The sequence below is a fragment of the Bos grunniens genome, chromosome X, assembly GCF_055505025.1.
Source record: "Bos grunniens cultivar Pamir isolate PY7600 chromosome X, Bosgru_T2T1.0, whole genome shotgun sequence".
NCBI classification, from domain to species: domain Eukaryota; kingdom Metazoa; phylum Chordata; class Mammalia; order Artiodactyla; family Bovidae; genus Bos; species Bos grunniens.
In genome coordinates this window covers 41,348,354-41,360,662 of record NC_141194.1, presented here as the reverse complement: position 1 = coordinate 41,360,662, position 12,309 = coordinate 41,348,354, and the positions used below count along the sequence as shown (strand labels likewise).

At 38.2% G+C, this 12,309-nt stretch overlaps 1 protein-coding gene across 1 annotated transcript; it reads left to right on the top strand.

Moving 5' to 3' along the window:
- The first annotated feature begins 10,873 nt into the window (after positions 1-10,873).
- Positions 10,874-11,315, top strand: LOC147340213 (histone H2A.J-like). Its single transcript, XM_086387114.1, has one exon. The coding sequence runs from the start codon at positions 10,926-10,928 to the stop codon at positions 11,313-11,315; it is 390 nt and encodes a 129-aa protein (XP_086243240.1). The 5' UTR covers positions 10,874-10,925.
- Positions 11,316-12,309: the final 994 nt, after the last annotated feature.

Sequence of the window (12,309 nt, the reverse complement as noted above, 5' to 3'; positions counted from 1 at the left end):
TACAGCACAAATGAAATGAGTATCTCCAAGGGACAAGAGCCTGTACTCAGCACTGTGTGAAAGTGAGTGTTAGTTGCTCAGTCGTGTCTGACTTTTTTCAATCCCATGGACTGTAGCCTATCAGGCTTCTCTGTCCATGGAATTCTCCAGGCAAGAATACTGGAGTGGATTGCCATGCCCTCCTCCAGGGGATCTTCCCAACCCAGGGATTGAACCTGTATCTCCTGCATTGGCAGGCAAGTTCTTTACCATCTGAGCCACCAGGGAAGCCCTGTGTAGAGAGTGGTAAATAAAACAGTTATAATCTCTGCCATCATCCAGCTTACAATCTAGAAAGGGAACCAAGTAAATATATAGTAAAACAGATAGCATCAAATAGTAATCCAGGTCAAGAAAAAAATAAAACAGGGTGATGAATAAAGGTTGTTCTCAATTTTGTTTCCAAATACAGAGCAGTTTATTGCATTTTTAAAGTATCCATAATCTAAAATATCCTGTTTAAAATTCCTCCAAAATCCCTTTATAGCACACAACACCAAATATTGAAATAGCATTCTCACAGTATCACACTTGAAAATACAAATCAGGAATAATATTTTAGGAAAGAGAGGGTTTAAGGCAAGGTATTCATTTGTAAAAGTTAATTTCTCCCAATCATCCAGATTGGCATAGTTAATTTTCCACTTCTTTAATGTCTTGGGATATGCAACATACATTCAGCCACAGGGCATGCATGAATAGTCAGAAAAGGAAGACTTCGTGGAAGAGGAGGCTACTGAAGTTGAAAGGAAGGAACAAAGTTTGGAGGTGGGAAGCAAGTGAGGAAATTTAAGTGAATGAAGAGTCCCATGTAGCTGGACCACAGAAGGTAAGTAGGAGGGTAAAAAAAAAAAAAAAGATGAGATTGGAGAGGAATCTATAGTCAACTCATACAACTCATTAGAAAGATTTTTCATTTTTTTTCCTAAGAGAAGTGGAAAACAGCTGAAGAGTTCTAAGCAGAAGAATGAAATAATCATATTTGTTGTTGTAGAGTTTCTTCTAGCTGTGATGTAGAGAATGAATAGGAGGTGGGCAAGAACAGAAGCATGGGAACTAGTTAGGAAACTGTGGCCCTGGCTCAGGTAAATAAGTGATGGTGAGTTGGATCAGGGAAACGGCAATGGGGATGGAGAGAAGTGGCAGGTTTTCCAAATAAATTTTGGAAGTAGAAACAATAAGATTCATAGTTGAATTGGATGTAGGAAGGTGATGAAGAAGGAAGAATCAAAAATAATAATGCTAAATAATAATCCCTGGTAGAACATGGCAATGAGGTTTGAGTCAAGAGATCAAAGTTTCATTTTGCACATGAAAGTGTTACATTTGAAGAATATATGACAACCAAGGGAAGATTTCAGGTAATCAGTTGGATATATGAGCCTATACTCAGAAGAATGTTTTCTTTTGGGGGTGGTATTTTCTTGGTTGGGCTTCCCTGGTGGCTCAAATGGTAAAGAATTTGCCTGCAATGCAGGAAACCCAGGTTCGATCCCTGGGTTGGGAAGATCCCCAGAGAAGGGAATGGCAACCCACTCCAGTACTCTTGCCTGGAGAATACCATAGAGGAGTCTGGTGAGCTATAGTCCATGGGGTTGCTTTACAACTCTTTAGTTGGACATGACTGAGTGACTAACACATACACAGACATACACGTTTTCCTGATTACTTTACAGACACCCGAAATCTGCTCATTCCCCATTTTCAACACTTCAGTACATGTAAACTCTATTTATTCAGGCCAACAACCTTAGAGTCATCATGCCTCCTCTTTTTCTGTCATATTCCATAGGCAGTCCATCAGCAAATTTCTTTCTTTAAAATTCATCCAATATATTAATCACTTTTATCCACCTTCATCACTACTATCTTGGTTCAGGCCATCATTATCCCTACCCTGAATTATTGAAAAATCCTTTTAAGAGGTGTCCTCACTTCTGCCCTTGTTCCCCACTGTCTATTTTACACAGAGCGTCCAGATTCATTTAAACTGAAAAAAGTCACATCTTTTCTCCATTCAAAACCTTCTAATGGCTTTCTAGCTTATTCTGACTTAAAAGCCAATGGCCTTAGAATACAAGACCCTAAATGATCTGAACCCCACTCCCATCTTTCTCACTCACACACACAAACTTCTTTGATCTCATCTCCTTTCATCTTTTCCTTCATTCACCTTTCTCCAGCCTCTCTGATATTATTTTCATTCATACCAAGAACACTCCCACCTTGGATCTTATTCTGAAGTGATCTTTTCCCTCCTCATAAGGAACCCTATCCTCATTCTCCATCTCTACTTATCTCTCTTACCCTGTGTCTTAGTCCATTTGGGCTGTCATAACCAAATACCACAGATAAGGTAGCCTGTTGTTGTTTAGTTGCTAAATTGTGTCCAAATCTTTATGATCCCATTAACTGCAGCACACCAGTCTTCCCTGTCCCTCACTATCTCCTGGAGTTCGCGCAAATTCATGTCCATTTAGTTGGTGATGCTACCTAACCATCTCATATTCTGAAGGTGGCTTGTAACCATGACATTCATTTCTCATAGTTTTGAAGGCTGGAAGTTCAAGATTAATGTGCTGGCAGATTAGGTGCCTGGTGAGGATCCACTTTCTGATTTGCAGCTAGCCATCTTCTCACTGTGTCCTCATGTGGCAGAAGAGATGGGGGAACTCTTTGGGGTCTTGCTTATAAGGGCACTGATCTCACTCATGAGGGCTCCACCCTCATAACCTAATCACCTCTCATAGGTCCCATTTCCTAATATCATCACATTGAGGGTTAGGCTTCAACATGTGAATTTGGGAAATTCCGTGGCATCCCAATGGTTAGGACTCCACTCTTCCACTGCCAGGGCATTCAGGCTTTATCCCTCGTCAGGAAACCAAGATCCCAGAAGCTACATGGTGTGACCAAAAAATATGAATTTGAATGGCAGGATACAGGCATTCATACCATAACACCCTGCTTTATTTTTCTCCTTGGCACTTGACACCATCTGATATGCTCAAACTTTTCTTACATTTTGTTTATTGTCTACCTCCTTCTACTAATGTAAACTTCTTGGGATTAGAGACTTTGCTTTATCTGCTATGATAGCTTCAGCATCTAAAACATTACTTGGCAGATGATAAGGATTTAATAAATATTTGTCAAATAAATTGATGAATAAATGAATTAATATGTATTGGGAATATCAGAATATTGACTGTTTCTAATTGTTCTTACCAGGCTAGGAATCTCTTTGACCCAAAAAAGAATGGTAACAAATGGAAGTTAAATTCTATAGTCTCTCTTCCAGAAGCATAACTCAAGGTCAGTTATCATCATAGATTTTTTACTTTTAGTCCTCTACACCACAGGCTTCTCTATACTACACTTCAATCCAAAAGGGGAAGATGCAAGGAGGGGCAATGAAGCACTTGAAAATCTTCAAGCTTTTTCAGCAAGAACTGTGTAAAAAGTGTCAGTACTCATTTACTCGTAGCCTTTCTTCCTATTTGGGGGGAATCTTTCCCTCTTTCTATCTGGCACAGAGCATGTTCAAAATAGCTTTAGACAAAGCATGTTCACAGAAAATTACTGCCTTTGCCCAAACACTTCAGGGTTTAATAAATCCTGCTCTAGCTTGGAAGATAATCATTTTAGGTGGATATGATTAAATCTCTAAAAATGCTATAAAAAGGCAGGGACAGTGGGACAGGCATATGTCTTTATCTACACATACATAAAGAAAGGGGGTCTCCTCTCTCAACTTTAAATGAATAAGTCAGCAGGGTTGGTCCCCTTTCTGAGTTTAATTCTGTTTTAATGTTTTATGAAGCTTACACCAAGGAATATTAATGCCGGATGCCAGAACAAGTCACTTGAGCCTTCCATACAAAGACAGAATTTTTCATCTGATCTGAGAGATAATTTTTCTAAACAATATCAACATAGTCAATAGAAGTTATAATTAATTCATACATTGAGAATGTAATTAGCATTTGAATGAGAGAAATGATTGCTGTACAGCTTTATATGAAACCACCCCCCATTATTATATTTGATACAAATACAAAATGCTGAAAATTTTTCCATATTAGCTTTTGGCATGATGTGATCTTTCTTTTCCAGAGTCCCTCCAGTTTAAAAGCAATAGATCAAGTAAAGCAAATGGTATGGCTCTGATGGCAAGCTTGTCCTTTAATATTTAGTATTGAAATGCAACCTATCTTCCCTGCCTTCATGTCTTTCTAAGCAATCAAGTTCATATTGCACCTTTCACTGATTTATAGGTAGGAAACATGAATAGCTGAAAGAGACTAACAGGAACACCTTTATATCAACTAATATGTCATTGACTAAGGCAGGATTGTCCTCTAGTGATAAGAGCGTTTGTTTAGGAAAAAGAAGCAATATATTGAAGCTTAATGTCATCCCATTCCCTGTGAAATATTTCTGCTATAATCATCTGGAGAAAACAGAAGGCTACCAAGAGAACATGTTTGGGGAAAAGCAAAATCAGAGACTCAAGGCCAAAGAGTTTATTGATTCACCAACCACTTATCTGCTGCTTGATAAAAACCAAAAGGCAATCATTGATGTGCTCTAAAACTGGAAAGAGAGGGGGAAATATGAAGGACATAAAATCGCAAATATTGTGTGAGCCACGGTTATTTTTAAGTGAATATTTCTTACGTTATTATTCTCTCTTTTTAGAACTTCTAAAAATATATAACAACTTCATATAGGTGTTTATTTCTTTCAATTTATGGGATGGGGAGGGAGGTGGGAGGTGGGGCTCAGCATGGGGAACACAAGTACACCCATGGTTGATTCATGTCAATATATGGCAAAAACCACTACAATATCGTAAAGTAATTAGCCCCCAATTAAAATTAATTAATTAAAAAAAACTTTCGTATGTATTATTCCACTGGCTCTTCCCAATAACTCTACAAAGCAGGCTGACCAGGTATCACTGATCTTAATTATGAGATGAAGGAACTGAAGAATAGAATATATATGACTTGCTTGCTGTTGCTGCTGCTGCTGCTGCTCTTGAGTCTCCAAGTCATGCTTGACTTTTTTGCGACGGGAAGGACCATAGCCCACCAGGCTCCTCTGTCCATGCGATTTCCCAGGCAAGAATACTGGAGTGGGTTGCCATTTCATTCTCCAGGGGATCTTCCCGACCCAGGGATCAAGCCCATATCTCCTGCTTGGCAGGCAGATTCTTTACCAGAGTCACCTGGGAAGCTCATTGCTTGCTTAAGCTCACTCAGATAATTTGCACCCCAAACCAGGATTAAAACCCATTTTCCCATCCTCCTAGAATGAGTTTTCAAAGTGTGGTCCTTGAAGAAGCACCTTCAGCATCACTTGGAATTTGTTAGAAATGTAAATTCTCTGGCTCACCTTAGACCTACAGAATCAGAAATTCTGAAGCTGTGGTCCAGCGATTTGTGTGTGAATAAATCCTCCAGGGTATTTCTGATACATGCTCAAGTTTGCAAACCACTGATTTGGAGATATATTCTCTACCTACGTGAGAAAGACAAACCATTCACATGTTGTAAATTTCAGGTGAATTATAAAACACAAAACTGTATGACATTACCCTATTTTGTGAACATGGGTTATGTATAACCCTAAACTGAAAAGTAAAACTTTGCTCAACCTAAAAGAAAGAGACAGAAGCAAAATGAATTAAAAAAGGTCAAACTATTTATTGCCAAATTGCAAACTGAGGGACTAATTTTATAGTAAGTCTGATTTCAGACTATATAACTGGCCAATAAAATTAATCATAAGTAGGCATTACTAAATCTCAGGGAAATGAAAGGCTGTGGAAATATTAATCAGCAAAAATATCCATCAGCAAGTATAGCCTTGGAAATTCAAAAAGGTACAGAATCGTGTGCACGTGTGCATGAGTGCACACACACACGTCTCAGGCAGCCCAGGATTGTATTGGCAGAACTAATTCTTTTTTTTATTATTATTATTTTATTTTTTAACTTCACAATATTGTATTGGTTTTGCCATATATCAACATGAATCCACCACAGGTATACACGTGTTTCCCATCCTGAACCCTCCTCCCTCCTCCCTCCCCGTACCATCCCTCTGGGTCGTCCCAGTGCTCCAGCCACAAGGACCCAGTATTGTGCATCAAACCTGGACTGGCGACTCGTTTCATATATGATATTATAATGTTTCAATGCCATTCTCCCAAATCATCCCACTAATTCTAAACTGAGTGTTAAAAATAAAAATAAATGTGGTTTGGATAAAGACTTCAGGGCAGGTTAGTAATCATTTCCAGTGGATGACCTAATACACCACAAGAACAGGCAGAAGCTTGATTTAAAGACTGTGAGGATAAAAGCTGCTCCTTATTGTCTCTTGATTCTTATGAGTCTTATGTGCCTATAATCCATGAGACATTCTGGAATGGTTTAATTTCAAATATTCTATTCTAGCAAATCCATAAACCATTGAAATGTGTGAGACATTCAAAATTTTGATCTCCAACTTATATATCTATACTGGCTTTTCACATCCAGATACAGTCCAAACTCTTGTCAAACCCTATGTTCTGGAAAATTCTGGAAAATGTAATCAGTAATAATGAATAGGTATATTAGCAATTAAGTTGCCCCTTTTAATATAATAAGATAAAAACATTAAATTTAAATGTACTAGAATACTTACTGAAGCAATTCAATCCTTTTGGAAAATGAATAATTTTCTCTAATTTATCATCACCAAAGTTGAATGGTCAAGTATTAGTGCATTTAAAACTGGGGAGAGCTTCTGCCCATTTTTTGACTAGGCTGTTTGTTTTGATAATATTAAGCTGTGTGAGCTGTTTGTAAACTTTGGAGACCAATCCCTTGTCAGTCACATCATTTGCAATTATTTTCTCCCATTCTACGTCTTTTCATTTGGTTTATGGTTTACTTTGAAGACCTAAGTAGACATTTCTCCAAAGAAGACATACAGATGGCCAAGAGGCACACAAAAAACGTTCAATACAGCTAATGATTAGAGAAATGCAAATCAAAACTACAATGAGATATCACTTCCCACCAGTCAGAATGGCCATTATCAAAAAAAAAAAAAAAATCCACAAACTATGAATTCTGGAGAGGGCGTAGAGAGAAGAGAATCCTCCTGCACTGTTGTGGGGATGTAAATTAGTGTAGCCACTATGGAAAATAATATGGAGGTTCCTCAAGAAACTAAAAATAGAACTATCATATGATTCTGCAATCCCATTTCTAAGTATATACCCAGAGAAAAACATGGTTGGAAAGGATACATACACCCCAGTGTTCATTGCAGCACTATTTACAATAGCCAAGACATGCAAGCAACCTAAATGCCCATTGACAGAAGAATGTATAAAGAAGATGTGGTACATATATACAATGGAATATTACTCAGTCATTAAAAAGAATGAGACAATGCCATTTGCAGTAACATGGATGGACCTAGAGATTGTCGTATTAAGTGAAATATGTCAGACAGAAAAAAAACAAGCATCATATGATATCACATATATGTGGAATCTATTGTAAAAAAATGATAAAATGAACTTATTTACAAAACAAAAACAGACTCACAGACTTAGAGAGGGAACTTATGGCTACTGAGGGGAAGGGTGGGGAGTAGGGACAGTTAGGGAGCTTGACATTGACATGTACACACTGCCATATTTAAAATGGAAAACCAACAAGGACCTACTATATAGCCAGGGAATTCTGCTCAATATTATGTAACAATCCAACTGGGAAAGAATTTGAAAAATAATAGGTACATATATCTGCCTCTTGAGAAATTTGTATGCAGGTCAGGAAGCAACAGTTAGAACTGGACATGGAACAACAGACTGGTTCCAAATAGGAAAAGGAGTATATTGTCACCCTGTTTATTTAACTTATATGCAGAGTACATCATGAGAAACACTGGACTGGAAGAAGCACAGGCTGGAATCAAGATTGCCAGGAGAAATATCAATAACCTCAGATATGCAGATGATACCACCTTTACGGCAGAAAGTGAAGAGGAACTAAAAAGCCTCTTGATGAAAGTGAAAGTGGAGAGTGAAAGAGTTGGCTTAAAGTTCAACATTCAGAAAACGAAGATCATGGCATCTGGTCCCATCACTTCATGGGAAATAGATGGGGAAACAGTGGAAACAGTGTCAGACTTTATTTTTCTGGGCTCCAAAATCACTGCAGATGGTGACTGCAGCCATGAAATTAAAAGCCGCTTACTCCTTGGAAGGAAAGTTATGACCAACCGAGATAGCATATTCAAAAGCAGAGACATTACTTTGCAAACAAAGGTCCATCTAGTCAAGGCTATGGTTTTTCCTGTGGTCATGTATGGATGTGACTGTTGGACTGTGAAGAAGGCTGAGCGCTGAAGAATTGATGCTTTTGAACTGTGGTGTTGGAGAAGACTCTTGAGAGTCCCTTGGACTGCAAGGAGATCCAACAAGTCCATTCTGAAGGAGATCAGCCCTGGGATTTCTTTGGAGGGAATGATGCTAAAGCTGAAACTCCAGTACTTTGGCCACCTCATGCGAAGAGTTGACTCATTGGAAAAGACTCTGATGCTGGGAGGGACTGGGGGCAAGAGGAGAAGGGGACTACAGAGGATGAGATGGCTGGATGGCATCACTGACTCGATGGACGTGAGTCTGAGTGAACTCCAGGAGTTGGTAGTGGACAGGGAGGCCTGGCGTGCTGCGATTCATGAGGTCACAAAGAGTCGGACATGACTGAGCGACTGAACTGAACTGATATATGTATAACTGAATCACTTTGCTGTACAACTGAAACTATCAAAACATTGTTAATCAACTATGCTCCAATATAAAATAAAAAGTTTAAAAAATAAAACTGGGTAGAAAAATTACATCATCATATCAATTGACAAGAAAAAAAGGATTTTACAAATATTTAATAGCTATTCATGACAAAAAACTCTCAGTAAACTAGAAGTAAAGGGACTTTCCTAGTCTTGATAAAGAATTTCTATAAAAACTTTTACAGATAACATCAATCTTAATGATTAAAACAGAATGTCTTTAACAAGCAACAAAGCAAGGATACCCACTTTCACCACTCTTAATTAACATAGAAGTTCTCCTCAGCTCCACAAGGCAAGAAAAGGAAATAAAGAACATTCAAATTGGAAAGAAAGAAAGAAAACTCTCCTTCTTTGCAGATAGCATGATGGTCTCTATTGAAAATCCGAAGGAATGAACCAAACCCCCCCCAAACAAGCCATAAAACCTCCTGCAACTAATAAGTGAATTCAGCAAAATCAAAGGACCAAGATCTAACATACAAGACTCAAATATATTTCTATACACTAGCAATGAACACATTGAAACAAAAAGTGTAAACACAGTCATTAATTCAAAAACTGAAACAGGTATACATCTAACAACAATGTACAGGACTGTGTGCTGAAAACTACAAAATATGGATGAAAGAAATCAAAGAAGATCTAACAAAATGGTGAGACATTTTGTGCTCATGTATTGGAACACTAAACAGGAAATATGTCACTTCTCTCCAAATAATCTATAGATTTCACGCAATTTCTATCAAAATCCCAACAAAATACTTTGTACATATATAAAAGTTTAAAGTATAAAAATTATATGTAAACCACTTGAACTAAAATCTGGCTGGTAGTATAAGACATATAAATATTAGCTATTATTTTAATAGTAGTAATAGTACTATACTTACATGAAAGTTGCTAGGATAGTTCATAGACTGTAAGCTATAGATTGCATTAATGAAATGAGGAGAAAGATATAACAAAGACATCTTCTCAAAATGAATTTACAAAACAACATTCCAAAACAAAAAAACAAAACTTTGGGCAGTAAAGAAAACCAATATGCTCAACAATTAGCAAATGACTATCATACTATGGGACATTTCAACAAATACTTTAACATGAGTATGATTTTAAAAATAGGGTGGCAGTCTCTAGTGGTTCAGTGGTTAAGATTCTGCCTTTCCACTGCACGGGGCACAGGTTCAATCCTGCTGATTACAACTGAAAACAGGACAACACACACGCATACAAAAAAATCCTACCTGAAGACTCAGAATACAGAATAGCAAGCAGAAGGAAGGAAGGAAAAAATTGGAGAAATGACCTGCAGAGAGAAGAGTTTCTGAATTTTTAAAATCTCTTTTCTTATATGGATTTGCCCCCAAAGTAGGTCTAATTTCTTGAATTGCCTGACTGAATCTTACTGGCCAGGCACTGGGACAACCCAGAGGGATGGTGTGGGGAGGGAGGAGGGAGGAAGGTTCAGGATGGGGAGCACGTGTATACCTGTGGCGGATTCATTTTGATATTTGGCAAAAATAATACAATTATGTAAAGTTTAAAAATAAAATAAAAATTAAAAAAAAAAGAAACATAACTTTGCAGGCCATAGAGTGTAAGAAGAACCATGGCGAGAAGAGATGCAAAGAAAGGGATTCCCTAATTTTGTGTATGAACTCAAATAATCTCAGACTCATTCTTGGACTATACATGTGTGGACTAGATCCAAACCAGCATAGCAAAGGTCTAGGAAACTGAACTGAGATTGAAACCCACCACCAACAGCAGCTAATGCAGAGATTGTGGTTTAAACCTAACTGGGTTGATACCCTACTAAACCAAACAAAAATAAAATAAAAAATCTCTAGAGGATTATAACAGGACCAAGAGTCTGTATACCAGAACACTCACAATGCCTATGGTATAATCCAAAATTTGCTCAGAACACAGAGTCACAGAAACTGTAGTCACTTCTAGAGACTTGGTGTACTTTGAGAGGCTGTGTTGTTTTTTGCCCTTTTTTTATACTTGCTATGTCTGGACGTGGCAAACAAGGAGGTAAGGCGCGAGCAAAGGCCAAGTCTCGTTCTTCGCGGGCGGGGCTCCAGTTCCCGGTGGGGAGAGTCCATCGTCTACTACGTAAGGGCAATTACGCCGAGCGTGTAGGCGCTGGGGCCCCGGTGTACCTGGCGGCGGTGTTGGAGTACCTGACGGCCGAGATCTTGGAGCTGGCGGGCAACGCGGCGCGCGACAAGAAGACCCGTATCATCCCGCGCCATTTACAGCTGGCCATCCGCAACGACGAGGAGCTCAACAAGCTGCTGGGTCGTGTGACCATCGCTCAGGGTGGTGTGCTGCCCAACATCCAGGTGGTGCTGCTGCCAATTAAAAAAAAAAAAAAAAGAAACTGTAGTCACTTCTAAAGAGTGACTACACTCTTCCCTGGTGGCTCAGACAGTAAAAGCGTCTGCCTACAATGTGGGTTTGATCCTTGGGTTGGGAAGATCCCCCTGGAGAAGGAAATGGCAACCCACTCCAGTACTCTTGCTTGGAAAATCCCATGGATGGATGGAGGAGCCTGGTAGACTACAGTCCATGGGGTCCCAAAGTGTCAGACATGATTGAGGGATTTCACTTTCTAAAGAGAAATGAAAATCATTAGATAACAATTCCTGAAAGACCTAAATGTTGGAAGTGTCAACAACAACAGATATCTAAACTATTCTTATAAGGAAAAGATAAACCTGCTAACATGCTTGAAGTAAATGGAAAGACCAAGTAGCTAAAAGAGAAGTGTAAGCTGTGAATAAAATCAAACAGATCTCCTAGAACTGAAAATTATAATATCTGAAATTTTAAAATCACTTGATGGAATCAACCGTACAATGGAGATGACAGAAGGAATAGTCAATGATCCTGAAGACAGATCAATAGAAAATACATAATATAAGTAACAAAGAGAAAGAACAATGAAATTTGAATAAAGTTTTGGGGATTCGTAGGATAATATCAAATGGTATAACAGGGGTCATCAGGAGTCTTGGAATAAATGGAGAAAACAACTGATATACAAAATGTACTTGAAGAAATAATGAGGAAAATTTCCCCAAATGTAGTAAAAGACATACATTTATAAATTTAAGAAAATCATCAGACCCCCCAAACAGAAAAATTCAAACAGGGATAAATCTAGACACATCATAATCCAACTGCTGAAAACCAAAGATAAAGAAAAATCCTTGAAAGCAGATAGGTTGACATGACATGCAGAAGAATAAAGATTTAAATGACTTCAATTTTTTCATAAAAAATCATGGAGGTCAAAAGACAGTAAAACATCTTTAACATGCTGAAAGTAAAGAACTGCCAACCCCAACTTAAATATCCATAAAAAAAAAAAAAAAAAAAACCTGTCGG